We start from the raw sequence: 25,167 nt of genomic DNA, 5'->3' as shown, positions 1-25,167 counted from the left end.
TCCCCTCTCCCCCGTCAAGGCTGTCATGATCGCTCCCGCCTTGGAGATCCAATACTGATTGTTGCCCGTAAGAAACAAACGAGGTTCAGCTATAAGCAGAGCGCTTCGAGAGGCCCAGAGCACTTCTCAATCCGGCTCAGCACATCCGCTGTCCCTGGCCCTCATCTTGTTCGAGCATTGTGCCTCGCAATTTCCCTCGAGTCTATCGGAGAAATGGCCAAACAGGATTGCGAACATGCCGTCAGCCGTAGGTCATATCTGGATTGTCGCTCCTAATGTCGAACCAAGATATTGTACAGCGGCGGGCGGAAATAATGACGGCGCGTTCGTTAGGATCGAGGGAGACAATGGACGGCGTCGCTCGCGGTTCTGGGCGAGGGCACGATTCGAGGAATTAGATCAAAAGGTTCTCAATCTGTTATATCGTCGTCTGGCGCGTGCTCTACTCGTTCGGATGGTTGTGGTCTTGTGGTTCTTCCGCCGCGTATCTTGAATCTTGCAGCATTGCTAGCTGAAGACGCGACGCGGGGATGCGCGACGTGCCAGCGCGTCGGCTCGAATGATGGCGAACGTACAAACTATATGGAATCACAGTCGCCCAGAGAGTTTTCAGTGATCAAGGTGCCGACTGAGGGATGAGGACGATCAGCTCCGTAAATGACGTGACGAAGCAGCAGTAGAGATAAATGGGTACGAGGATAAACTTGCGTGCCGAGCCGCACGGCCCCACAAAGCCGGACACGCAGTCCGGGGAAACGATGGAGCTCCGACACGGCCCGACTGGAGATGGTGATCTGCTGAGATGTTCAGGGCCACTTATTACTTCTTACCCTCTGCCAGTCTAACATTACGCTTCGTGATGTAAGCTCATTTCTATGTACATCTTGAACGGCGCGGGAAATGCGGAACTGTTGTCACTCACAGCTATTCCTGGGGCCAAAGCATGATCCTTGTTATGCTGTCTCGCTCCTAGTCAAATCTTTTGTTATCCGTAACCAAGACAAAGGTTCGTTTCCAGCTATCTTTGAGTCAACTATTCCGTCTGTTACTTCATGCATGCATTCAAGTCATTGAACTTCGACTCCAAAGCCGCTGACCACAGTTGTATGCATAATAATACTACGTAGAAGATGTCCCTTCTTCAATATCTTGTATAACGCAATTCAGCGTTCCCAGCATCTGCATAAGTGGTTTCAGATGCTTACTCTCTATCGTATAGAGATTGTCTGCTGACATCCTCTTGCCCAGCAGTCTAGAAGCTCCAGTGGTCCTAGAGCTCGTGACAAAGCGGCGAACAATATCTAAGAAATTAAAGTTAGTGTTCTGGGGCCTATAATGGTTTCCTGCTCTGAGGCGATTTGAGTCAGAAGGCGCACCTGCAGTTTCTTCCATAGATCTTAATAATTTATAGGCAGACTCTTCCCAAAAGGCCTCATTAATATCATAAACAATCTTCCCAAATTGCAAGACCTCTGGGATGTTCTCATTGGCCACAATCTTTGTGTCTTTGGACGACATGCTATACTTCACGTCATCTATCTATTGGTTAGCAAGCCTTCACCTTTCACAATGGTTACGCACCTGAATAGAGGCCTGAGATCTGGTCCAGAATCCCGGGATCTTGCGCTGCGCGAGGACGCAGAGCCAACAGATTAGCTAGCACAGGCATAAACCACACATTCCCAAATTGCAATGCTATCTTCGTAGCCGCCACGAACTCGGAGGCACTTGTAGCCTCCGGCTTGGTATCCATGTAGAACGGCTCTCGAGACTCAACTACTGCTTCTGCCCATTGTGCTTTACTATCCTCTAGTTCCACTTGGAATTGAGGTAGCAAAGTGAACAAAGCATTATTGATAATTTTGTCGCATGTCACTGTGGATGAACGATCTGTGATGTTTATTTGTCCTTGTGAGAGGAACTCTCCGAAGTAATAAACACCAGAGTAGGTCTTATGTGGCTTGTTTCGCAAGTGACGGAAGTCACCGAGTCCTCTCGCTTCCCAGGTTTGCTGTACACCTTTAACCGTGATCTTTTGACCTCTGGGGACTTTGTCATAGAATTCCTCGATCAGGTCGAGGTCTCGTACGAAAATCCCCTTTGGGAACATAGTGGTATCGATAATGCAGAGGTGAATTGCCTCCAGCTCGGCACCTTCCGCCTTATGCTTATAGATAGCGTATTGAATCGCGACGAGCAGCGAAGTTGTCCAGGATATGAAAGGGTCTCCATATGATTTCGGCTCCCATCGAAGATGCTCATTGAGGGCTATAGCGATATTTGCAGCATTATCTCGTGCAAAAATGTCCGTCAGATTGTTTCTCAAGGCATCAATAGATTTGAACCATTCGCTGCTATTGTTTCCGGCAGACGCATCTGAATAAACACGAAAGAGATAACGAGGGGTGTTGTCCAATTTCGTTGCGAGGTTGCCTGACGGCGGGCAGAACGGAACCTCAGTAGGTGTTTCGTCGCCAAAGCCAACATGGGTTGGTCGGCCGATACGTAATGCGGTAAGGTTTGCTGCTAGTTCGTTCATGGCTCGGCAGGTGGATGTAACTATTCCCCAGCGGAGATCAACTCAGTTTTATCTTGTAAAAAAAGCGATGCAGCAGAATTTGGCGTCGAGGCGCGGGTTTGGTGAGATGATGCTTCCGTACGGTATACACCACTGATGCCCAACTGAGTTTGATGCCCAATTCACGGCGGCCACTATCACGTTTCAGTGACGAGGACGGCGGGGGATCTTTGGTGCGTCGTTGGGGATTTGGCCGTAAGCATAGCTGTATCTAAAAATCCAGTAGGCAAAGACTGCAGGTTTAAAGCCTCCGGTACATGTTTCGGCAAAATGAAACCACATTCCCTCTTTAGGGCTCGAAATAGCATTTCAGGCCAGACTTTTCTGAATTTTAATAAAGATTGCAGTCATATATGGCATGTCATGCAATGTTGCAAATATTGGACTCTCAATAAAGCGTTGCATTTCCTATTACGGAGGAGTGCATTTTATCGGCAGACGCTTACCATGAGCCAATACAAGACCTGAAAGTAGTGGAGACGACAGGCTTACCCTACATATTTGAACGTCATTTTCAAAGCTCGTAACGCGGATGCAGTCCCCCAGAAGTTAAGAGCAGACAATACAGTACAGATGAACTCTGTTGGACAGAAAATCGATGACCACCTCCGACAACCAAACCAGCAAGCCTGTGCACCGAAAACGGAAAACGACATTCCGATCTGATGAATAGTTGAGTGGCTTTGGCGTGTTCCAAAAGAAGTGGGATCTCGCTCGTGCTGAAGGGCCTGTCATGAACACAATTAGTTTAAGTGATCCCAGTTCTCATCTGAGAAGATTTGGAAGGCTAAAGAGCCAGTACAAAGCAGTTTTGGTTCCGACGTGTACCCCAGGACCCAAGAAAGAATCCAGCGAAGTACACGAGCTTTACTTTTGTACAGGAGCTTCCATCGACATTGAAGCGTCTGACTGCACAATCTCCCTTTCTGTCATGGAATCCATCCTCGGAAGGACCCTCAATTGTGTCTGCATTGTCCTCTGAACCTCTCTCCGCAACCTCCATATACCAGCAACGCCATTCATGCCCCATTTCTTCTTGTGCTTCAACCGACTTCACAATTCCTCAACACCCAACCAAAGACAAGTACCGTTCTGAACAAGAATACCACTGAGTATTGAACCGTCCCAATTAAGCAGCAGAGTTCCGTCACCATCTCCCCAGTTCCGGCTATAGAGACTGGCCAACAACATTCTTAGTCTCGGTCGAATCCTAGATACCTACGACGAAGACGACTGAGAGTCGGATCAAGACAACGCCAGACGTCAGATGGGCTTTATGCTGACCATGAGCGGCCTAAGCTGCTCAGCGCAAGTACGGTTGCGCATGACGGTGACTGAGCGGCACTGGGGAGGATCAGCTCGGCACAGCTAGAGAAGCACAAGTATAATGGCGCAGACGAAGAGAAGAACGGTAAACCAGACGGCGTATAGGTGCAAGAGACGAGGGGAAGGATATGGAGATTCTGGCGATATTGCCTCTAGCAGCAGCTATCCCACTTCTCTTCTCGAACGAAATTTGCAGCAGCATGAGCCAGAACCGCCACCACTCCGAATCTTCCATTGTCGCCGTTTTCGCTTGAGTTCTCATGATCAGTATTGATGCCTTCATGATCGCCTCCATCATCATCTTCACCATCGTCTTCTTTGTCGTCGTTGTTGCCATTGAAGGGGGCTAGCCCGCCAACATCGTCACTTAATCCAAGGCCGATGCATTTTACGTAAGTTATGAGTGCCAGAATGTGAAACAGCCCATCAATGAGCTTATGGCTTGCTCTGAATCCTTCCAAGTCGATACCAACCACGTTAACTCGATGTTCGAGGCAGAAGAGGCATTTTTGGAAGAGAGAAGTGATGGACCTGGACCATTCTTGCCTGACATACTCCGTAGCACTGGCCATGACTCCTTCACGAACGTTGTGACCAACGTACGTCGACATAGAAGAGTTGCATCAGCTATCCATCCCTCTTACATGTCGCTTCCGAAGGTGCAGCCTCACGACCTCGACGACTCTCGTGGCTCACACGCCGTTTCAGTTCTCCCTTCATTCCTCAAGACTCAAAGAAACAAATACCGTCTTGCACATCGTGTCATCAGCTATCACCCACAGCACTCCGCCACCATGCAACTCATCATAATGTGTCATGAAGCACCACCAAACCCCGGCGTCCCAGAACGAACACGCAACGGATGTCTTATTCACGGATAGATCCGCTTGACTGGGCCACGAAGGCGGCTCACACATGTTGTTCCAAGTTGCGCTACCAACGATACAGAGTGGTCGCCAGGCAGCCACTGCCTCTATCCTCAAGAAGAAGGAAAAAACCCTGCAACGAGGAACCCAGATTTTCACCGGAAATCTCTTTGTCTTCCCTTGTTACATATCAGATAGACGGAGTCGTAAGAAACGAGACCAAGATATCAGGATCCTCCTCACTGCCAGTGGAAAGCCAACACGTCTGATTGACGAGAATGATTAGTTTCCTGTCACAGCGCTCAGGAATCGGGGCGGGGCAAGAAACCTCTAGACCCTTTGTCTTAAAGACATCATGAGTCTAAGAAACTTGTAAATATACACCGAGTTGCCTAAATATTTGTGTCGCTTATAATAGAGCTTCTAAGTTTTGTTACTACTGAGGTAGGTAATTATGCTCCTGGGACAAATGCACCGCCTGTGTCTATTGAAATCTAGTTGCTCCTGCAGTAAATACTGCTGCTCCTACGACAGATATAGGGCACCGCCCGTCCACTATAACCTAACTGGGCTCGAGATCAACACAGCGCCGATCCACTGTAACCTAATCCCCCCCGCAGTAAATAATGTTGCTCCTACGACAAATCAAGGGCACTTCCCATGCACTGGAATATAATTGCTCCCGTGATCAACCGCGCCGCTCTTGAGGCAAATGTACCATCCAAGTCTACTATATCCTGATTGCCCCGGCATTACACTGTAGTTAGCACTGCTCTCCAGACGAATGCACCGCCGAATCATCACGTCCAGCGTGAACAGTGCCTCGAGTTACAGCAAACCAATCTGGATGAATTTGAAGACAAGGAAATATCTTTGATAACACAAGATTGCGCAGATACGGGGATTCGCAATGCTAAAATCCGCTAAAAGCCCGCAATGGTCAGCCTTTTCGCAGCCGGGAGCCTGAAGCAGAAACGGACTTCCTCCTCACGACTGAACATCAACATGTAACATCACCTACCGCTCTCAACACCACGATACAACATTACACAGTACTACATCACACTACCCCGGTGTATGCTTATGTAACGCAAAAAAGAACCGACCGGCGCGACCAACTTGATAGGCGGCGCAACGACGGGTTCTCTGCTCAACCTTCCGTGCCATTTCCTGGTGGTTACGAGATGACGCACTCACAGAACAATTATATTGATAACCGAAGCTGATCCGACCCTCCCAGGCATTGGCTGCCCCTCTTTTGCTTATAGTGTTCTCTCTTCCACTAACGATTTCAAGTTACTGTTATCAACCTTAAATGGACAGTACAAGTGAACCGCCATCAACTGACTTGTCAGCTTCCAAGTCTAGTAAGTTGTCTGAGATTATCCATTTTCTAGCACCTGGTTTTGTAACCTTATATCTCAAGACCAAAGCAAAATCGCGGATGGCATTCTTCTTCCCGACGATCGTGTCAGAATGCAGAACGAACAAGGCGACAGTAACAAAGAAGCCAGCGCTCCTGATAGCGACAATAACCACGCGGAGCTTCAAGACATCAATCTCAAGCGAAGTCACAGCGGTGCATTTGCCAGTGATGATATGAGCTCCAATTCTCATCCCAGCGACCTCCCTTCACGAAGGCCCCTCAAGCCCGAGCGACCATCACCGCCAGTTTCAGACGGTTCTGCTCCTGCTGGGAGCCAAGAGTTCAAGGCCAAGTCGCAAATCGTCGCCCACAGTGAGGCCTTCTCTGAGAAGGACGGCGACTGGCTGTTCGATCACACCAAGATCATACTGCGAATTGGGAACAATTACTTTGCCGCCAGTTCCCAACAGCGAGAATCACAGCTCAAGAACCTCGATCATTCCTCCCTTGACCTCACGCTCATTCCGCGACATCACTACTGTCCAAAGTTTAAAAAAGGCATCAGCAAAGCACCCGAGACCTTGTCGCTTGACGACGTATACCTCAAGCAACCCAGCCTTATCTCGTGGGATGCCAAGGATCCAAACCCTACGAGCATTGCAGATCTAGTCTTACAGGAAACGGAGATTTGCGAGACGCTCAAGAAACATCCGCATCCGAATATCGTGCGATATTTCGGATGCTTGGGTGAAGACGATGACATCGTTGGTCTTGTCTTGGGCAAGTACACCTCCAAGCTATCCGACAAGTTGGCCGATTCCACTCCTGAACAGAGAGTGAAGCTTTACGAAGGGGTTGAGAGAGGGGTGCGACACTTACACCAGATTGGGCTCATTCATAACGATCTGAATCCTGCCAACATCATGCTCGATGGAAACATCCCTGTCATTATCGACTTTGACTCCTGCAGGCTCCAAGGGGAGAAGATGGGGGACAAGAGAGGGACTTTTGGTTGGGAGTTGGAAGAAGCAGAACTTGCAGCACCAGAGAACGACTTTTACGGCCTGGAGAAATTGAAGAAGTACATTGTTAGTGGTGGCAAGGTCACTTTTGATTGATGGAGGGGAGGGTATCGGCGCCTTAGGGTTGAACAATCATCAAGTCACAGGCAATGAAAGTATATTTTGCTCGTTATGTTTACTTCCTCGTTCACTGTAGCACTCTGGTAGGGTTTGACATAAAGTGCATCCGAACTTATCCCCGTGTTGTAGTCCACCTGGCAAGATCTTGGCTAAGTTTCCTTCAGGTCGCTAAAGAGTACTCAGCCTATCAGTAATATTCATGACACCCAGGACAAACATACCATCAGCGGGATCCATAACAAGTACAAGCATCGCCTTGTCCACAACCGCTGGAGTAGCTGCAATTGCACCGTCGGCAGTCCCAAGACTTGTATCGGTAATACTTGCCCGAATTGTCCTTCCTCGTACGAAACTGGCATTGGTCGACGAGAACTTCAACCTCGGCGGCTGCCATCTTGAAACTTGTAACTATAGGATACTGGGTAGTTGTTGGCGGTGCGAGAAAAGGTAATTGGTGAATTCTATGGTATAGACAGCAGGAACGAAAAGGGAACGCAGATGGCCAGCGTCGACTGGGGTAGATAAAGGCGCAATTGAGGCTCTGCGCAGCCTGATTTTCCCGAAAGAAAAGGTCCTTGACATGATCTGACAACAAGGCAATTAGTCACAGGACGGTGCCGTCACAAGACAGAACATAAGGTTGCAATCTAGCCTTCAGTAAACCAATGAGAGTCGATACGATGTGCCACCCAATTCAGTACAAGACATCCCCAAGGAAAGAAAACAGGCTGAATATGCAACCTTGGTTCTGATGGTGTGGTAGAGGTGTTCTGAGCCGTAACACCATCCTGACATTTGAAAACTCCTCCACTTGCTGTTTCTTCCGTCAAGATGTGGCCACGTTTGGGTCCCCAGAGAGCCAGCTACCAGCATTAACGACGAGATGTACAATTAGTAGACATAAATCATCTGTAATATCCTAGTGAAAGTATGCGAGGTAGTTCTATTATGCGAGAATCTGAACAGGCCTCGTTTTCTGAAGGCTTTGAAAAATGTGTAACCATCACCCTGCGGCTGAATCAGGCTCTGGAAAACATGGGAGTTATTGGTCTTGGCTGCATTTCAGCTTTTTCCCCCCGTCTCACAAAGACAAAAAGACCAAGTTCGGGGAAGTTCCGTGATATTAGGAGTTGCTGTGATGTCTTGGAAAGACTTGGGACTTAAAATTGGCACTACAGAAACCTCGATCAATCTGTTGTCAGATGTATATTTTTACTCGGTTTATAAAAGCTCAATCTCAGTGGGGGGTGATCGGTGCGAAACGGGACTTGATAGTATCACAAGCCCTCTCGATGCTTGATGGCGAATTCGTAGGTAGGTAGGTATAGCCTCATGTTGTATTGCAGAGAGAGCGGCAACGTATCAGTCCAGCGTTTCCGCGAGAGCTGCTCCTTTCAAACATACTCCCACAACCGTTGAGTCAAGATGGCACGACGAATCCCGATAGTATCCCTGTGATTATTTGTTGCTTCGTGACACCTATGCCGTTTCTAGTTTCGCCTCGAGTCGAAGTCTTGGTCTTAGCCTACGGGGTACCGCAGGTTATGGTTGAGTAGGGCTACAGCGCATGCTTGTCCACTTCATCCACGGCATTGCCTGCTCTCTCGTATGAAGCAACAATTCATCCGTCCTCTGTTTGTTGGCGGCCGCATTTGTATTGCTGACAAGTATTGGGATCCTCGAAGTAGGGAAGGGAACGTCGGAGCGATGGCGGCGGTCGGTCGAGGGAACGAAGCTTAAAAGCTGAGGGTCTGGTTCACTGCCATTGCTAATAGAGGATGCCGCAATCCTGAACTTGCAGTAACGTCGCATAAGGGTCTAATCGCATATTGCCTTTCCCTAATGTCTCAGCATGTGGGTTGGCCGGCTCAACCGGCGTTTCGATGCGCGTTGGTCGAAAAGGGCGGGCGCCGTGACATCTAGACCATTGCTGACTTGATCTGCTCAGACGAGACATCTTTGGCTATTTGAGATATGTAAAGTCGAGCCGTGTCGACGCGGTGGGTGAGGTTTTATCGTGACGGAAATCGAGGCGATTGGAGGTCGTTTCTGTTGTAGTTGATGACGAAGTGGCCATGCTCTAGAGGTTTAACCGCTCGTCTCCAGCAGTTTCATATCATATATTATAGACCAGATCGGTCTCGACCGTCGTATCGCTAGGAAAACGTTGGCTGTAGTTACAGCTTATCGCGTACTATCGCAAAAGGTGAGGTGACAAGAGAAAGGAGAGGGGCGTGCTGCTTCATTCGCCCATGATGAGATTGAGACTCGGGGGGGATGTAATTGCACCTGGCCAACGAAGAGAAGAAGAGCAAAGTACTTAATCACAGGTGACGCGAAGACAGCTTCACAGGTGGTGTTGAAGGAACGGCGAGGTTTGTTGGTCAATGACTGCGAAAAGCTGGGTCTTGTTTTGATGCGGCAGTGAAATTGGGGGGCATTTATCGCAAGAGCAGGGGTCATTCATTGGCTAGAGAGGAATCAGGTTAGTTACAGCGGATTACTCGGCTGCTTCATGAGGCTAGACCTGGTCAATGCCTGAACACCAAGACCTGGACCCGTAGAATTAACATTGATCAGGATCTAGACAAGCACCGAATCAGAATTCGCTATTGAGCATCTTGTGCCCAAATACGGTTATATCGTATTTAGCTTCAGATCTCTGATCGCCACTAACGTTAGCTCGGGGCACAGTCTCATATCCACCTCACAATTGCCCCTCAGAGCAAGTCCCAGCCTACCGAATTGCCCAGCAGTTACAGAACAGAACAGGACCTACAATCGAGTAGGATGTGGTCTTCTTCGGGGGGTATTCATTCCCGAAATTGACCGTAAAGGAACTGACCTTTCCCATGCTCACATCGTGTCTCAATCCGACCAGCATCTTAGACTAGTCACTAATCGAGCCTCTACTTCACCAACTCAATGCCAGTGTCATCTCACGCCACCTTATACCAATTAACGCGCATGGACATGGCGACAATGACGGGGTCTCAGTGCGATGAAATTGAGATGGATCTACACGGGTGAGCAGTGCAGTTTTCGACACAGCCCTTGTCTCGGACCACTGTAGCTCCCATCGCAAATCCTCGTCTCTGAACCTCCAACAATGAGGGCACGGGGCCACGAGGAACAAGACCAGAATCACCGCGAGTCGCCCATTCACTTGAGTCGCAAGATAGATCCAGTAGTAAGGGCATCCAAGAGCGATATCTTATTAGTACGCCATTTCGTACGCGCGCCAATCGGGATTTCTGTGCAGCCCCAGTCCCAAGACCAACAGTCCACTCACAATTTTAAAGCGCCGCAAATTGATGATCTAGCTAAGCCAGCGACAGAAGGTCAGGGAACTACACTTCCGTTCTAGTTATATTATTCTTCGCACAGTTCAGCCTTCTCTTCCGACTTCAAAACTCCGTGAGCTTTGTAAACCGGGCTTCACGTGGAAACACCATCAAAGCAACAATGCCGCCTTGCGGTTTTGTCGGCAACATGAAGCGTCAACATTTCTCTTCGGGAGCTTGCTCAATTAGAATTTATTCGCCTCGATAGAATCGACTGAATTCAGGCTAAGGGCAAGACTTGATCAATTATGGAACCGGCCCCATGATCGCGAGAGTTTCTCGAAAACACACATCGAACAATCTTCCGAAACACACCTTCTACACCCTTCTACTCCTGCCGCTCCTCAATCTCTTCTCTCAATGCCAACAACCCTTTCTCCAAATCCTCAATCATGGGGAACACATTGGCCCTCAAAAGGAAAAGCTCACTCTCTAGGTTCATTTGACGCTGTAACAAGGTCGGAACCTCAGCCTGCTCCTCAGCCTTCTCTTCAGCCTGCTCCTCAGGCACCTCGCCTCCAGGCACCTTTCCATCAGACTCCCCTTCGGCATCGACCCGTTTAAAGAGGGCACAGGCTTCTTCCTTGACTTTGGTCAACTAGTCAAAGTCAGTGTCCATCTATTTCACAGCAAGACGAGTGGCACCTACAACTTTGACAACAAGAGAGTCTGCCCCCAGAGTCTCTTTTGCTTCTTGCAAAGCAAAGTAGTACTGACTGATGTCTTCTGAAATGCCATTAAGACGAAGTTGTCTCTCGGTGAGCTTTTGGTCAGGGATGTCAGCCTGCCATGGATCAACACTCGGTATCATACACTGATGAGGAAGAGCGTTGACTTACGACGTTGTGAGAGTCATCTTCCGCATACACACAATCTTCCTCAGCAGCGCCAGATGGACCGCCTGGGGGCTCGCTGGCTTCGGGGACCGGACTGATGACTGAGTCGTCGTTGTCGAAGCGTGCGGCCTGCGTCGGCCGCGAGGCGGGACTGACACCCGGCGATCGATGTCGCTTTCTGCTCGAGACTCGTCTCTTCGGAGGCATTGTGGATTGGTGTATTCTTAGAGTAATTGTAAGTGAGAGTAAGTGCGAGTAAAAGTGATTGCGAGTGAAATGAGGATGCAATGAACAGGGCGGCGATGGGGGTTTTGTAACTCTCATGGAGGCAATACAACGCCAATCAGAGATCGGTGGTGGCTCGCTCGCTCGAGAGGCCATTTTGAAGGATAGCGACGTGAATAATTAGTAGCCCGTGATGATATCAAACGGGCAGCCGAGTAAATGCTGCTCAGCTTTACGATGAGAATGAGCAGGGGCGCCGTAGATACATAGGCAGGACGTAATCAGTAGCAGCTTAAGGGCAAATATGCGTGGTAAATTGTTAGCTCAGGTGTACTGCGCATGTACAAGGTATGCCCCTGTCCATCAACGGAGAGGTCGGCACTCTGCTGCTTTGCGTTTACAACGGCTCGGGTGCAAACAACTCAACACCCGCGCCCTGGATTACGAAAAATCGGTGAAGCTCTCAGATTTTCTTGTCTTAGCTTAAGTAATCTCCTTTGTCTGTGTGCCACCAAAGATATCTGAACATACTGCCATGGCTATGGCCCCTTGCGCGTCGTTGAACTGTGCACGGGTTCTAGGGTAGGGAATCTGACAACGTGTGAATCAAGTAGACTGGTCACGATGTGCAAATATTACAGCTTTATATTGAAATGGCATCCTTGCTGCAGCTCAACGCTATAGCAAAGACAAGATTGATCTGGAAGAAGTTTTAGCTAATTTGATTAATCGCAACCAGTACATCCCTCATCTGTTGTCAAACTTGTCAATTCTTCGCGGAAATTTGAAAACTGCCAGGCTCTTGGCCAATCACAGCGGTAGGAGCAGAAGTCTACAGCGCCAGTACGTGGCCAGGTTTTGGAATATCACATCTCATCTGCTTCCCGCGCAAAACCAACGCAGCGTCAAGTCCACGGGGAACAGAAGACATCGCACACAAGTACATGCATGTGTCGTGATGCCATCAGCCTTCGCACGTGTTCTCGCCTCTGAGCAAACGATAGCTGCGGCTGGGATCCCCGGTAAGTCACAGTAAGCTAGTGATGGTGCCGGGGCGCGCAATCCACAACACCTGACGGTTGTTCGAGGTTGCAGAGTTGGCGCTTTCGTATGCTGCGACGTTGAGGGAAAACAGACAAGACATATTTTTCTGAGATGGTCTGGTTTCGGTGTTCCAAGCGACATACAGCACGCCATAAAATGCTCAATCAGCATGCTGACAGCCTGTAAAAAACCGGCCACCGAATGCCCATATTTACGGCGCGGGCTGTAATGAAGAAAGAATAAAACATTCGTCCAGACTTTTGACTGAGGTGCAAAGATAACCGAGCCAACGAACGAAACTCACTGTTCTGATTGGCTTTACTTCTCGAGTGTGACAATGAGCGATAGAGCCTTGGATGTCAGGCAGTCCGTCACACGGCGCGGAGAATATGAACAAGACAAAGGCCTCGTTGCTGATATCCATGCCGAAACAGCATCGTGGCCATCGGTATAATGGAAGACCTTGAACCACCGGTTGGCACCGTCGCCATCGTCGCATCGCTTAAATTGCTCGTCGCAGGAGTCAGGACCGAGGCTTGTAAGCTCAACCGACTCAAACCTGGAGACTACGTATCGCTATGGGAACTACAGAGAGATGTAGATAATATCTACGCACTTCTCGATGCAAATCTGAAGGAACTGGAAGCGGCTGTGGACCACGTCGTTACTGCTAATGAACTCTTGAGCTTGGACTCTACAGAGAAGCCTGGTTCGACAATCGACGTGTCGGAGGCGGCAGAGGGAGTGTTGAACAATCCGACTCAGCAGACTTCAAATCAAGCTACCACTTCTGAGAAGGAGGGACAGTCAGATCCGAGCCAACTGGATGTCAGCTCTGAGCCTCATCCGCCCGGTATCATCTCTGTAAACACCGCAAGTCCACCCGCATCACCAGAACGCAGACCGCAAAACTATGCCAAAAAAGCAAACTCAATCGCAGCCAAGGCAGCGGCGCACAAGCGACGAGTTGAAACTCGCACCAGCGCCAGACTCAACAAGATGGCTCAGCCAGAACCGAGACTCAGCCGCTACGAGAAACATATCGATGACCGCGATGATATACCAACCTTGGAGCTGAAGCAGTTAGGAGAGAATCTCGCCGCCACAATAGATACTCTCGCTTCTGACGCTGATAATATCCAGAAGGCTCAGGTGTCAGGTTTGGCAGAAGCGATGAAGCACCGTCGATCAAACACTTGGAACCTCGAACCGAAAGATGGCGGAGATGTCAATAGAAACATTATCAGAGTTTAGTCCGAAGATCTCATCAGGATTACGATAACCAACAAAGAGCAATCTTTCCATCGGCCTGGTTTCGAGGGCTTGAAGAACCGCATGACAACAAGAGTAGCAGGTCGTAAATTAGCATGCTTCGTCAACGACCCCGAACGCTCCATTCCTCACTACGCTGGTGTCATGAAATCTCCCCTGTGGGATCTCTGCTCTCTACATGCAGGTAGACTCGCTGAGATTGATGAGCTCAGAAGCGTCAATAAGCCTTATGCGCACTGCAGGGAGGCGTATTCGGGGACTGCGATGCATAAAGAGGATGCCGGTTTTGGATCAGTGAGCGTGGGATTTGCTGGGACAACGGCCTTTCTGCTCGTCGATATGAGAGACACAAATATGTTTGAAGATTGGGTTCGAGATACAGCGCTAGTGAAGTTCAAGGGGCGAGGTCGACGAGGCGACCGTTCTGCTAGCAACACTTGGACTCTTCTCCAATCAAAGAGTCGGATCTCAGACTGGGCAAAGCTGGGAGAAGAGAAGATTTTATGAATGGGATTCTTGTACTATCTTTGGAGTACAGGGCTTCTTAATCGCACAATTGAGGATGTAGATCACTGATGAGACCTAGAGCATGAGCAATTGTATCGGACTTGAGCGGACTTCAACATCAGGACAACTCTAAAGCGGTTGACCTTGTACGCGTCACTTTCGTGCAACAGGTCTACAGAGACGTCGAGGGATACACCTAGGAAGGCGTATGAGGACGAGATGTTGATTGAGGTGATCGACTTACTGAACCTCCTATTCACCGGACAAATGGCGCCGCTTAGTTCAGAATCTGCCTCGCGGAAATGTCGACTCGTCGATGCACGGCTCCTCCTTGGCTTGCATAACCACTGCCCCTATGGTAAATAATCCACCGCTATTTCAACAAGGGAATCATATACAACAGACTGGAGAGAGTTTGAGGAGTAAGTAGTCTACGGAATAGTCATGATGCGATAGCTGGCGATACTGGGCAGCTGGTACATCTAGATAAGATGGATCGGATTGCCAACGTTGGACGTTTCGAACCGGTGACGGTGCGTCCCAGTTGCAGAAGTTGATCTGACATCCAGCGGGGGAATTCAACGACGGTCTAAGCCAATAAAGATATTGCAACATTAGCATCCATTCTTCTTGTTGGAGTTGATGGCGAATTCACTGAGGAACTACACCAAGGAGATTGGGTCAACGGAATGCTGTGCATGTCTAGAGCTTGGAAGCCAACGGAAGCTCGGTCAACATGCGTAAAAGGCCTAATTGAATGACGAAGCTTCCGCCTGGACATGGATAGATAACTCGGTGTGTTTAGGCGTTTCGAACTTGGGAAACAGGCCGGGTAGGAATGGCCATGAGGCAACGGCGGCTCGATGAAGTGTGTACGAGAGATTGAAGAATATCTGCTAATGCTGATCCAGGTTGGTAAACACTCGAACTTCAAAATTATAGTTGAACCGGCGGCCTGCGACGTTCATGACTCCAGACAATCTCTTCCGCAGTGTTTCCAGGGATGGGGACTCCAGTGCTCATGCTCAGATAGGCATAACATCTCCACCGGCTGTCCCTCAAAAACTCTGCTCGTGACCCAGACATATCGCGCCTGGCGAGGGTTATTACAATCCAGAAATAAGGTCGACGTTTCCCTCGCGCATTTGCACCATTCCGGTGAGCATATGCTATTATTACTTGAGCGGGTGAGGATCGAGGAACCGAAGTTGCTGACGAGAAAAAAGGTGGTATTTGGCTGGGCCGTGTCACGAGGAATATGTAAACCGATGAAAAAGGGAGACGCAATGATGTGGCTTTCTCGTAGACAAGTTTTCATGACAGGCTTGTCCACAGAAACGTGCTTGCACTGATCAAACAAGCGACGGTAGTAGAGTTACAGGTGCTCGCAAGAGGAAAGCGGAGGGGTTATTTAGCATATCGGCGTCTCCCTCTGCTTGTTTGTAAGAGCTATAGCAGGTAGGTAAACGCTGCCAAAGGGTTTCAAGAACGCATGACCGTGCCTGATATGAAGTCCCGTCTCCTTGAACAGCAATAAGAAACGAAGCCAAACGAAGTACTTGAATAAGATGCCCTAGCATACCTAGGTACTTTACCTTGGTGCCAGGGAAATATTATATCTAACAAAAGGTATACACGACTTTCTAAGGGTTAAAGAACAGAACATGTTTAACGTTGTTGATCATATTCTAGGTCCAAAAGAGGCTCTACAATTCTATTCTACCAACGTCTACCATTGGAAGAGCGGTATACAATAAGGACCAAGATTAAAGTAGCTCTTCTCTCGCCCAATTCTCAAAGCCCAAAATAATAAGCAGATCCAACCAATGCATGCAATGTTATCGAAGCAAGGTGTAACCCATTCCCAGGTACACCATCTCAAAGCTTGCGCTTCTTGGCAGCTCTTGGCTCCATTATCGGACCATCGTGTTCGTCGGGGCTGGTCTGAACTGGCTGATTGGCATCGTTGGACCCGTAGAGTTCATCAGTTTCGTCACTCTTGGAAGATGTTGAAGAAGACTGCTAGTCCTCAGATGGCTCAGGAGGGCTGCGAGGTGGAATGGGGGATATCTCACGCACACGTCAAAGTGCAATTCGATCCTTCATGACCTCGGCAGCTTCACGACGTTCCTGCACTTTTTCTGGCTTATCTGGGAAATGGCAGAGGGTACCATAGGAGATGGAGGTTCCAATATCCTTGTACGCAGCGTGCTGCATTCGTCAAACGTGAAGTCATCGAGGCATAGCTTCAGGCTCTTGGTTTCATTGGCTGGGGCTTTGTCGGCAGTATGGAAAGGCTGAATTAGCTTGTAAGCGTTGGTCTTGTGTAATCAAGCAAGGAACTTACATCTGAATTGACGACATGGTCGATATGTACCCTCTCTCGGCCAGGTGCCTCATTGAATGCGATGCGGGATCTCCAAACAGAGATGGTCGATTGCTTGTTCGACTTGATATTAAGGCCAACAACAACTTTGACTACTCCTCCCGAGCCTTTGATATACTCATGCGCGAGCTGGCGTAGCTGCTTTGCTTTTTGTGTACACGCCGCCTCAAGGATCACTGTAGGGATGTCTGTCAGTTCGTACTGGCACTGGACATCTGGCCCTTTCTGTTGCCCCTCGTTTTCAGTGTCGCTTCCTGAAGCATCGACGGCGTTGGGGTTGGTAGCTAGCTCATTTCTGGTATTTGCATACAAATGACGAGGTACAGTCTAGCATTCATTCCGCTATTGAGACAATGCCTCTTCCAAATCACCAGATACTCCCCGTGATCCTTCCACAAGGTTAAGACTCAAATTTTGGTCGCCCACGCCACCGAAGAACGAATAGGTCTGGCCGGCGGTCAGTCATCCACAGAGCCTATCTGGCAAACTCAGATTGCACAAAGATGGAAGGCCCAGTGCTGCTTGACTGTGTCAGAGGGTGGAAAAGCGAGGGAGGGAGTAAACATACCAGGGTCGAGAAGGCAGCAAGCTGGACCTTTGCTTGTTTGGAAAGACTCGTTTGACATCCCGACCCCAAGGACGATCTTCTTCACGTCCCTCTTCATACTCCTTCGCGTGGACAAAGATGTCGTCGATGAGATCGAAGGCCAGGCACCAGTCGGGTAGATTTTGCATCGCCCTGGGGCCAAAGGAGAAACTCTTTGGTATTTATCGGTATCGGGGAAGTGTACCGTCTTAGGAAGAACACAACCTACTCCAAGGTGGGAGAATATGAACTTGCTTCCCCAGGCTACTCAGAAGCGGAACTGGCTTTTGGCACATGCCTTGGATACTCGTCTTCGACTTCTCGAGGCTTTCGGGTTGTCATGGTGGCTTTCAAGGAGAAACAATTTGGAGTCGGCTCTCTCAGTCTCCACCTTGCGCTTGGCCTCGGAGGTGGGTGCTTGCTGACTGGGGACTTATTGGCGGTAGATGGAGCTGTTCTTCCCGTGGTGGGCTTGTGCAAAGCGACGTTGGTCCAGTCACGTCCAAGTGGGAAAGCTTGTTGCCTCCGTGGGGCACGATACCGTCCGTGGCGGTACGAAGTCAGAAGCTGGATATTTGTTGCCTTGAGAGGACTCTGTCTCTTCGTCCGGCGGTGTTAGTCTCGGCATGGGGTTTTCTGGAGGCAAGGTTCGGGCTGGCCTTGTGGTCAGTCAGGCGGCAGTCCTGCGTGGAGATTTGGCAGTTCGTGGTGGCCAGGGTCTTCCGAGTGAAGTAGCTTATGGATAGCGTGAAGGTGGGGAGGAGGGAGTGGTCAGGCGGTGGTGAGGGTGAGGGGAGGATGAAGACGATTGATGGTGGTAGCTGTGATGAACATACTCGGGTGCCACCATTTTGATTGCTTGTTGATGCGACAGATATGCGGACTCTCGATCCATGATAGTATCGTGCAATGATGCTCTTGGTTGGATTCCTTTTACTGAGAAGGATGGCTACGAGTTGGAATGAATGGTGTTGTTATTAGCTACCAGCGCTATCTAGGGTGTGACGAGTTGGAAATGAGAAGCTGGGCGGAGGGTCGGCGATCGAGAGTGTGATGGCGACTGTGACCGTCAGTCATCATCAAGGTCCAGGGAGTGCAAGTACTCTGCTGTTGCCCTACCTTCATCGCGATACTCGAGTACCGCCATTTTGGCGCTTCCTGACTCCCCTTCCCCCTCTAAATTCCCCAGGGCGTCCGTCCGCCGCACGGAGCCCGCTGTGGGGGGCGTGGCTTGGGGGGCCCAAGAGGAGGACGCAGCTCGCCGCGTTCACCATTCCGGTGTCTGCCTCTCGGCTGTGGATGTTGCGTGGCTGTGGCGGCGCTGTTGGTCGGGTTCTTTTTACTCAGAAAGATGCGGCGAGTTGGAAATGGAAGCAAGCTGGGGGGTCGGCGATGGAGAGGTGATGGCGACTGTGACTGTTAGTTATCATCAAGGTCGGGGGCATGATCATTCGGCTGGCTCACCTTCATCGCGATACTCGGGTACCGCCATTTTGATTGCTTGTTGATGACCAAATGATGAGCTCTCGAGTGCAGAGTTGGCGGTGCACTCGAGAGCCCGCAGTGCACACTGCCTCATGCCCGCGTTGGGCCACAAGCTCAACAGAGCTGTGCGAGTTAACGGAGGAAGAAAGAGCAAGTCTGTTCAAGGCGGAGATTCGAGGTGATGGAAATGTGCGTTTGAAGATGGTTTGAGGCAGAGAGTGATGAATGTTGTGAAGAAGTTGGATGCGAAGTTAAGTGTCGGAAGAGAGGTAGCTTTGCTCTGATGACGTACCACTTGCCAGAATAACATTGCATGCTCCTTTGAGGAAGGCAGGACAGTTCCAGCAGAACAAGCACATTGTTTGGTAAGGTAGCACCAAGATTGCATACCTGCGTCTGCTGAAGCAAGGGTCCTTTCGCGGCGAATCCTTGAGTTACTGTAACCACCAACAGCGGGCAGGGTGAGCTAAAGTAATGGGCCTCCACTGTTTCCCAGCGCCTCTCCGCAGTGGTCAACGACACCAATTACTCATCGGTGACCAAGAAAGCATCAGACATTGGTACAGCACATTTAAATAAACTTAGTAAAATATATCCTAAACTTATGCTAAGTTGCCTAAGTCTTTTCAGAATTCAAGCCCTGAGCTTTGTTTCTTCCCCTCCATACTGCAGCTTCAAGGGATTCATCAGTCAATTACAAAGGAAATGCGCAATGACCAACAACGCTCTGCTTTGACCTATCCAATCTTGTCAACACAAGACCGTGTTTCCACATGTGAAAAAGCTCCTCAGCTGGCTATGAGCCAGCCAGTGTTCCATCTCCCTTTCTTTGCATCTCAAGCATACCCAGGCTTGCGTCGTTAAGGTTCCATTTGGACCACAGTTCCCAAAGGACAAGAGCAGAAAACCTGAGCCCCTACCAATCGCTCCCCTACGCAAGAATGTTAACTGTTGCTGAAGAACTGCCAGAGTGATACCAATGTTAAACAGCTGTCGAATTGGCATCGCATCTTGTTGATACAGCATCTGCACCTCCTCTTCTTTCGCCCAAACCCAACTCCCGAGGCTATTCATATCAAAATCGATAGCCCCAGAGTAAATACCACTTGTCCTGGGCCCAAAGAAAGAGCTTAGAATAAATCTTTCTCGAGATGTGCTGACCAGAACTGCAGCTTCAGTATCATTTACTAAGGGCTTCCATTTCCCATCGAGGTTCATGGTTCATACGCAGTATTACGGGAAAAGATAGCCAAAACTGCGGTTAAAATCTGCCATGGAGGCATCTTCACAGTGGCACGGCAAATAACCATTCATAAACAAACCTTCCCTGCCCCTTCAATTCATAGCTGTTTTACGGTTCATTTCTTCATATGTGAGAAACGCTGTTCAGCCTCTGATGATAGATGAGGTAGAATTAACGTTAACGCGTCGTACCAGATCTCACTGCATCATCTATGATGCCCATGCGGTTACATAGCAAAGTTATATCGGCCTGTGCAAGGTCCAAAAACGCCGAAATATGTATATCAATGTAATCTTACTGGTTCCCGGGATGAGAGTTGTTAGACAAGTCGGGTGTCGCAAGCTTCACCCTGACCCATGGCGTCCAGTTGTGCAAGATATGAATCAAGTACGGAGGCTGGCCGTACGTGGAAGCACAACGATTGAGCTGACTGTCATTTGGCACCGCAGCCAAGACTGTCTTCCACTCACGTTGGGCAGGTGTGGTTATGAAGCGTCAATCCGGGAATTGCAATTCGCCTCACTAACAGTGCCTTGGTTACTCAGACATCATAAGAATCATGGTACCTTTCATTACTTCAGTAATAAACATGTAAATAATGGAATCACTTCTGCGATATTAGCCCTTGAGAGTACTGGGGCGTACTTATGGAGACCTTTGGTGGACACGATTCTGGTCTTGATCAGACTTCAGATCTCAAGGTTACATTCGCCTACGAATGTCAACATGCCCGGTCATAAACAAGCAGCTTTGGTTGCCGTATACCGGCTGCAAAATTTACTGAAGCTGGCATTTCTTGATGGCATTGCAGATTGCTGGTCAAGTCGGTGAATCAAAGGCCACAGAAATGTCTCTTTATGAGGGGCTGGTGCAAACTGTGATAAGCATGCGAGTCGCCGATGACCTGGGTGATGATGCAGTGCCAGCCTTGAATAGCTATAGTGACCAAGATTGATTAATTCTCGTAACTTGGCTATTATTGTGCGTGGTTGTGGTTTCATTGAGCCATCTGCCTCATCCTGAGGGTAACGGTAGCAGGAGACTGTAGTCAAACGCGACCAGTAGTCACCAAGGACTACTATTCGACTAGATACGATCCGATAAGGCTTACTACCTTGCTCTGGTCTTGGCAAGGCAACCTCTCTTTATGGATGCAGTCCGAAGTCGCTAAAGTCGATCTCATTGCCTTGACATGCACGCTAACAGCTGGCCTTTTAATGCCGACCCGCACACTCTCGGCACTCCAAGCTTGCTGGGGATCAATTCCTCTGAGACATGATTTCAGTCTCAACGTTGAAGCTTGGTTTGATCTTGTGTTGCACTTAATCGCCCTCCGGCTGATGTGATGTGGGGAGACTTAAGCTTAAACGATGGATGTTGTCATCTGCTGCCAATCACGGTATTCGAGATGTCCGAAAGGGGCAGTATTTGTCCCAGGGGGGCTGTACCAAGCTCTAATGGGAAATGGTGTTCTGGGGAGACTTCTCCTGAACTTACAACGATCGGCGGTGAGGAATCCCAGTGCTAGAGGTGATGTCGCGCTTGTCTCTTGTTGACACTCAAGACTCAACCTCACATCTCAAGAAAGCGGTGGTACTAGCTACGATCAGCCATGAAATTAGCACTACCAAAGGTTCAATCCCTCCAATGGAGGACGGAATCTTGGATCAATTGCTGCCCTTGTTTTTACCGCACTTGCACGACTCTAAGGTCGCTTTGACGCAGCTGCGAAACCACCCGTGGATTCCGGTTGTTATACATTCAACTGCCTTCTGTTCTGGCATTCTCACTCCGTGGAACACATCGATAAATGATGGTAGAGATCTTTCAACTTTGCGCCTTTGTAATGTGGAGGGTCACTGACGCCGTTCAATTTACTGGAGGGCGTGTCCGGCGGAAGCACTAGACATGCAATCCCAGGCATATTTCATCTACACAGCCCGCGACATCTCATTACAAGACCGACTTATACTGACCACTAAGGTTTATATCAAGATCCCATGAGGCTGTGGTCGAGACAACACCCGAGACAACCCCATTCCATCATTCTTGCAGAGACATAATGTACCGATAAGAGGATACCTGAACTCATGACTCTTGATCAGTCTGACACAACTGTACCCGATCGATGGAAATGAATGGAAAGCTCCATGATACATTCTTGTTGCAACCCCTTAGCAAGTCAGCTCCTCTCGGTCGCTCAAGCTGTTTTCGAGGTCGTTTTAAGGTTACCCAGTGCACGATTATTGGTATTGATACGGCGAGCCAGTAGAAATGCTGCCAACCTTTGAACAACTTCCTCGGACTGCGGCAGGAAGACTTTTACGCCTGGCGGCTATAACGGAGCCGGTCAGAGATACTTGCAGATGTTCAAAAGCGGGGATTAAGAACCCAAGTGTACGATGGCCTTGCCAAGAAGCATTATGAAGGCCAGAAGAGGAGAAGCGTTAGGCCATGAAGCGCGAGCAGTTGCAGAGGGCAATTTATGTTCAGAGCTTGAGTTAGTGCGACGGCGGCCGCAGATATGGAGGAGCTGGTCTGGGATCGCTTCTTGAGATACAGGCTTGAGTTCCTCCTGGGAGAAACGGGTGAGACAGCGTTCAAGTGCAGCGGGCCAAGGCTTGCGTATTTGTTGGTTCACAAGTGCGAGATTCCTCGGTCCCACGCAGGCTCACAATAAGCTTTCGGTATGTCGCTGTGATTATGGGTATGTCGAATATGGTGTGTACTTTGGTCCGCAAAGCATTATCAAGGGTATCAACTCTTTGACGGTCAATGAGGCACGCAATGCGGCCGCGCTTCACGTCGCTGGGACTTTCGTTGCTCGATCGATGGCTGTTGCAGGCGCCTTTGAGGACCTTCTCGGTCTACCGCTTGTCGCGGAAGTGAAACACAGTTAAGGCGGGGCGTGTTGGGCTCGAGAGTATTCAGGATTTGTTGGTTCAAAGGCGCAGGATTCTCGAGTCTTTCGCATGTTTCCAGCAAGCTTTCGGTGTGCTGCTGTGGTTCTGGGCATGACGCAAGATGGCGCATACTTTTAGTTCGCGAAGCATTATCGAGGGTATCGACTCCTACGGCAGGCAATGGCGCCCGCGCTGGGCGGTGGTTATTGCGGTTGAGGCTCTCGTTGATCGGGCGGTAGGGCGGCGTCGTGCAATCGGAGCGCTCCGGGCGACGGTTCTTGCAAGCATGTCTGTGTATTTCTATGGTTCATCACCTGTAATAACGAGTCAGCAGTGGTTTGGTGCCGTGAAATAGCATGTGCCACAGAGCCTTGTACGCGCTTGTCGGCGGGAGGGTGTTGACGTGAGAAACGTACCAAGGTTTGAGTGTGAGAGTCACGCGAACAGCTTGACGCGACGCCTGGTAGCGCGGACCTTATCCAATGCCCGGCCATGCTCGCTCCAGAGGGGAAAGGTGTTTGCGTAATCGGTGGTCGGGTGATTGTGCCAGTCGATACAGTAATGAACAGTTGTAGCTTCCTCCTTTATAACAGTATTACATTCTGTTTATATCTCTGCATAGTGCCAGTAGTATCTTTATAGAAACTGTATACTTCTGCATAAGTGCTAATAAATATTCGGTTTAAGCTTAATCTGTCTTCTAATAATAAGTTACTAGGCAGTAACTTTTGGCATATTACCTTAATGCTAAAAAAGGGCAAACTTAAACTCTATAACCCTCTATATAGCACCTTAATTATTAAAAATTTAATAAACTAAGCTTAAAAGTCTTATTATTAATAAGTTATTTTTTTTTTCCTTACTATTAGCCTAATAAGGCTATTAAGCTATTAACTTTATATATAAAGGCTTAAATAATAAGGCCCCTATAGTAAGCCTATATCTCAAAGGTTAAAATTATATAAGGTTTATCTGCCTTAATAGTATAATTACTACCTTAATTAAGTAGTATTAATACTACCTATAGGTCTATTACCTCTTAGCAGCTATATTAGCCTTCTTTCTTTACCCTAACTAAAAGAATATTAAATTAAGTTTATTATAAAGTATATTCCTTAACCTAACTTTTTCTATTAATTATAGCTATTAATATTAATTATAGCTATTAATATTAATTATAGTTATTAATATTAATTATAGCTATTAATATAATACTATAAAATAGCCTATAGCTATATAATTAAGCTTATTATATAACTAGCTATAACTTTAATATAGCTATTAGGCCTGCTTTATAAAGAGCTAATAAAAAAGAATTAAAAGAGGTTTATATAATAATAACTATTATTAAAAAGAACTTCTTATTAAAGTGCTAATTTAATTTAATTAAAATAGCTATYTTTAATTATAACTTAATTAAATTAATTTATTATATAGGCCTTTTTAGCCTAATTAATTTAACTTAAGTTAATAATAAGCTATTAAATTTAAAAAACTTAAAAAGGGTCTTAAAAAAAGGTTATCTCTTTAAATTAAATTAAATTACTTTTTTTATTGCCTTTATAGGTAACTTAAATATATATAAAGAGTGGCTTCTTTATATAGCTAAAAGGGTTATTATAGTAAAAAAGGTATTACTTTTAATATAAAAATAAAGGTAAAATAATAGTAAGATTTAAAGGTTTAAAAGAATTAAATTAACTTTTATATAAATTAATTAATAAAAGTTAAATTAACTTAAAGTTAATAATAAATCTATTAATTAATTATATATATTAAAGTATGTAATTAATTAACTTTATATTTAAAAGTAAATAAAGTAATATTAATAAAAAAGCAGTAAGTTAAATTAAAGATAATATTAAAGTTATTAATATTAATTAAAAGACTATTTATATAGTTAATAATTACTATAATTAAATAGTTATAATTATTATTAAGGTTAATTATATAATAATATATCTTTTAATAAAATTATAATTATTAAGTTATTTTAAAATAATATTTTAAAGTTAAAGCCTTAATAGTAATTACCTTAATAAAATAATAATAAAAAAG

At 47.6% G+C, this 25,167-nt stretch overlaps 6 protein-coding genes across 6 annotated transcripts; 2 read left to right on the top strand and 4 right to left on the bottom strand.

Annotated features, from left to right (window-relative positions):
- Positions 1-1,119: 1,119 nt before the first annotated feature.
- On the bottom strand, positions 1,120-2,539 carry FMAN_15336 (uncharacterized protein; the record flags this gene model as incomplete). The annotated part of the gene is made up of 3 exons (XM_041824929.1): positions 1,120-1,301; positions 1,377-1,535; positions 1,582-2,539. 3 exons carry the CDS (start codon positions 2,537-2,539, stop codon positions 1,120-1,122), a joined length of 1,299 nt encoding a protein of 432 aa, XP_041690361.1.
- Positions 2,540-4,056: 1,517 nt separating this feature from the next.
- On the bottom strand, positions 4,057-4,515 carry FMAN_15335 (uncharacterized protein; the record flags this gene model as incomplete). The annotated part of the gene is made up of 1 exon (XM_041824928.1): positions 4,057-4,515. The coding sequence occupies one exon, from the start codon at positions 4,513-4,515 to the stop codon at positions 4,057-4,059; it is 459 nt and encodes a 152-aa protein (XP_041690360.1).
- Positions 4,516-6,085: 1,570 nt separating this feature from the next.
- Positions 6,086-7,254, top strand: FMAN_15334 (uncharacterized protein; the record flags this gene model as incomplete). The annotated part of the gene is made up of 2 exons (XM_041824927.1): positions 6,086-6,137; positions 6,197-7,254. The coding sequence occupies 2 exons, from the start codon at positions 6,086-6,088 to the stop codon at positions 7,252-7,254; spliced, it is 1,110 nt and encodes a 369-aa protein (XP_041690359.1).
- Positions 7,255-10,950: 3,696 nt separating this feature from the next.
- On the bottom strand, positions 10,951-11,665 carry FMAN_15333 (uncharacterized protein; the record flags this gene model as incomplete). The annotated part of the gene is made up of 3 exons (XM_041824926.1): positions 10,951-11,220; positions 11,272-11,406; positions 11,462-11,665. 3 exons carry the CDS (start codon positions 11,663-11,665, stop codon positions 10,951-10,953), a joined length of 609 nt encoding a protein of 202 aa, XP_041690358.1.
- A 1,515-nt stretch (positions 11,666-13,180) lies between these two features.
- On the top strand, positions 13,181-14,506 carry FMAN_15332 (uncharacterized protein; the record flags this gene model as incomplete). Its single annotated transcript, XM_041824925.1, has 2 exons — positions 13,181-13,954; positions 13,982-14,506. The coding sequence occupies 2 exons, from the start codon at positions 13,181-13,183 to the stop codon at positions 14,504-14,506; spliced, it is 1,299 nt and encodes a 432-aa protein (XP_041690357.1).
- Positions 14,507-18,817: 4,311 nt separating this feature from the next.
- On the bottom strand, positions 18,818-18,970 carry FMAN_15331 (uncharacterized protein; the record flags this gene model as incomplete). Its single annotated transcript, XM_041824924.1, has 2 exons — positions 18,818-18,888; positions 18,943-18,970. 2 exons carry the CDS (start codon positions 18,968-18,970, stop codon positions 18,818-18,820), a joined length of 99 nt encoding a protein of 32 aa, XP_041690356.1.
- Between the last annotated feature and the right edge of the window lie 6,197 nt (positions 18,971-25,167).

The sequence above is a fragment of the Fusarium mangiferae genome (assembly GCF_900044065.1).
Source record: "Fusarium mangiferae strain MRC7560 genome assembly, contig: FMAN_scaffold019, whole genome shotgun sequence".
Classification (NCBI taxonomy): domain Eukaryota; kingdom Fungi; phylum Ascomycota; class Sordariomycetes; order Hypocreales; family Nectriaceae; genus Fusarium; species Fusarium mangiferae.
This window is presented reverse-complemented; position numbering and strand designations above follow the sequence as displayed.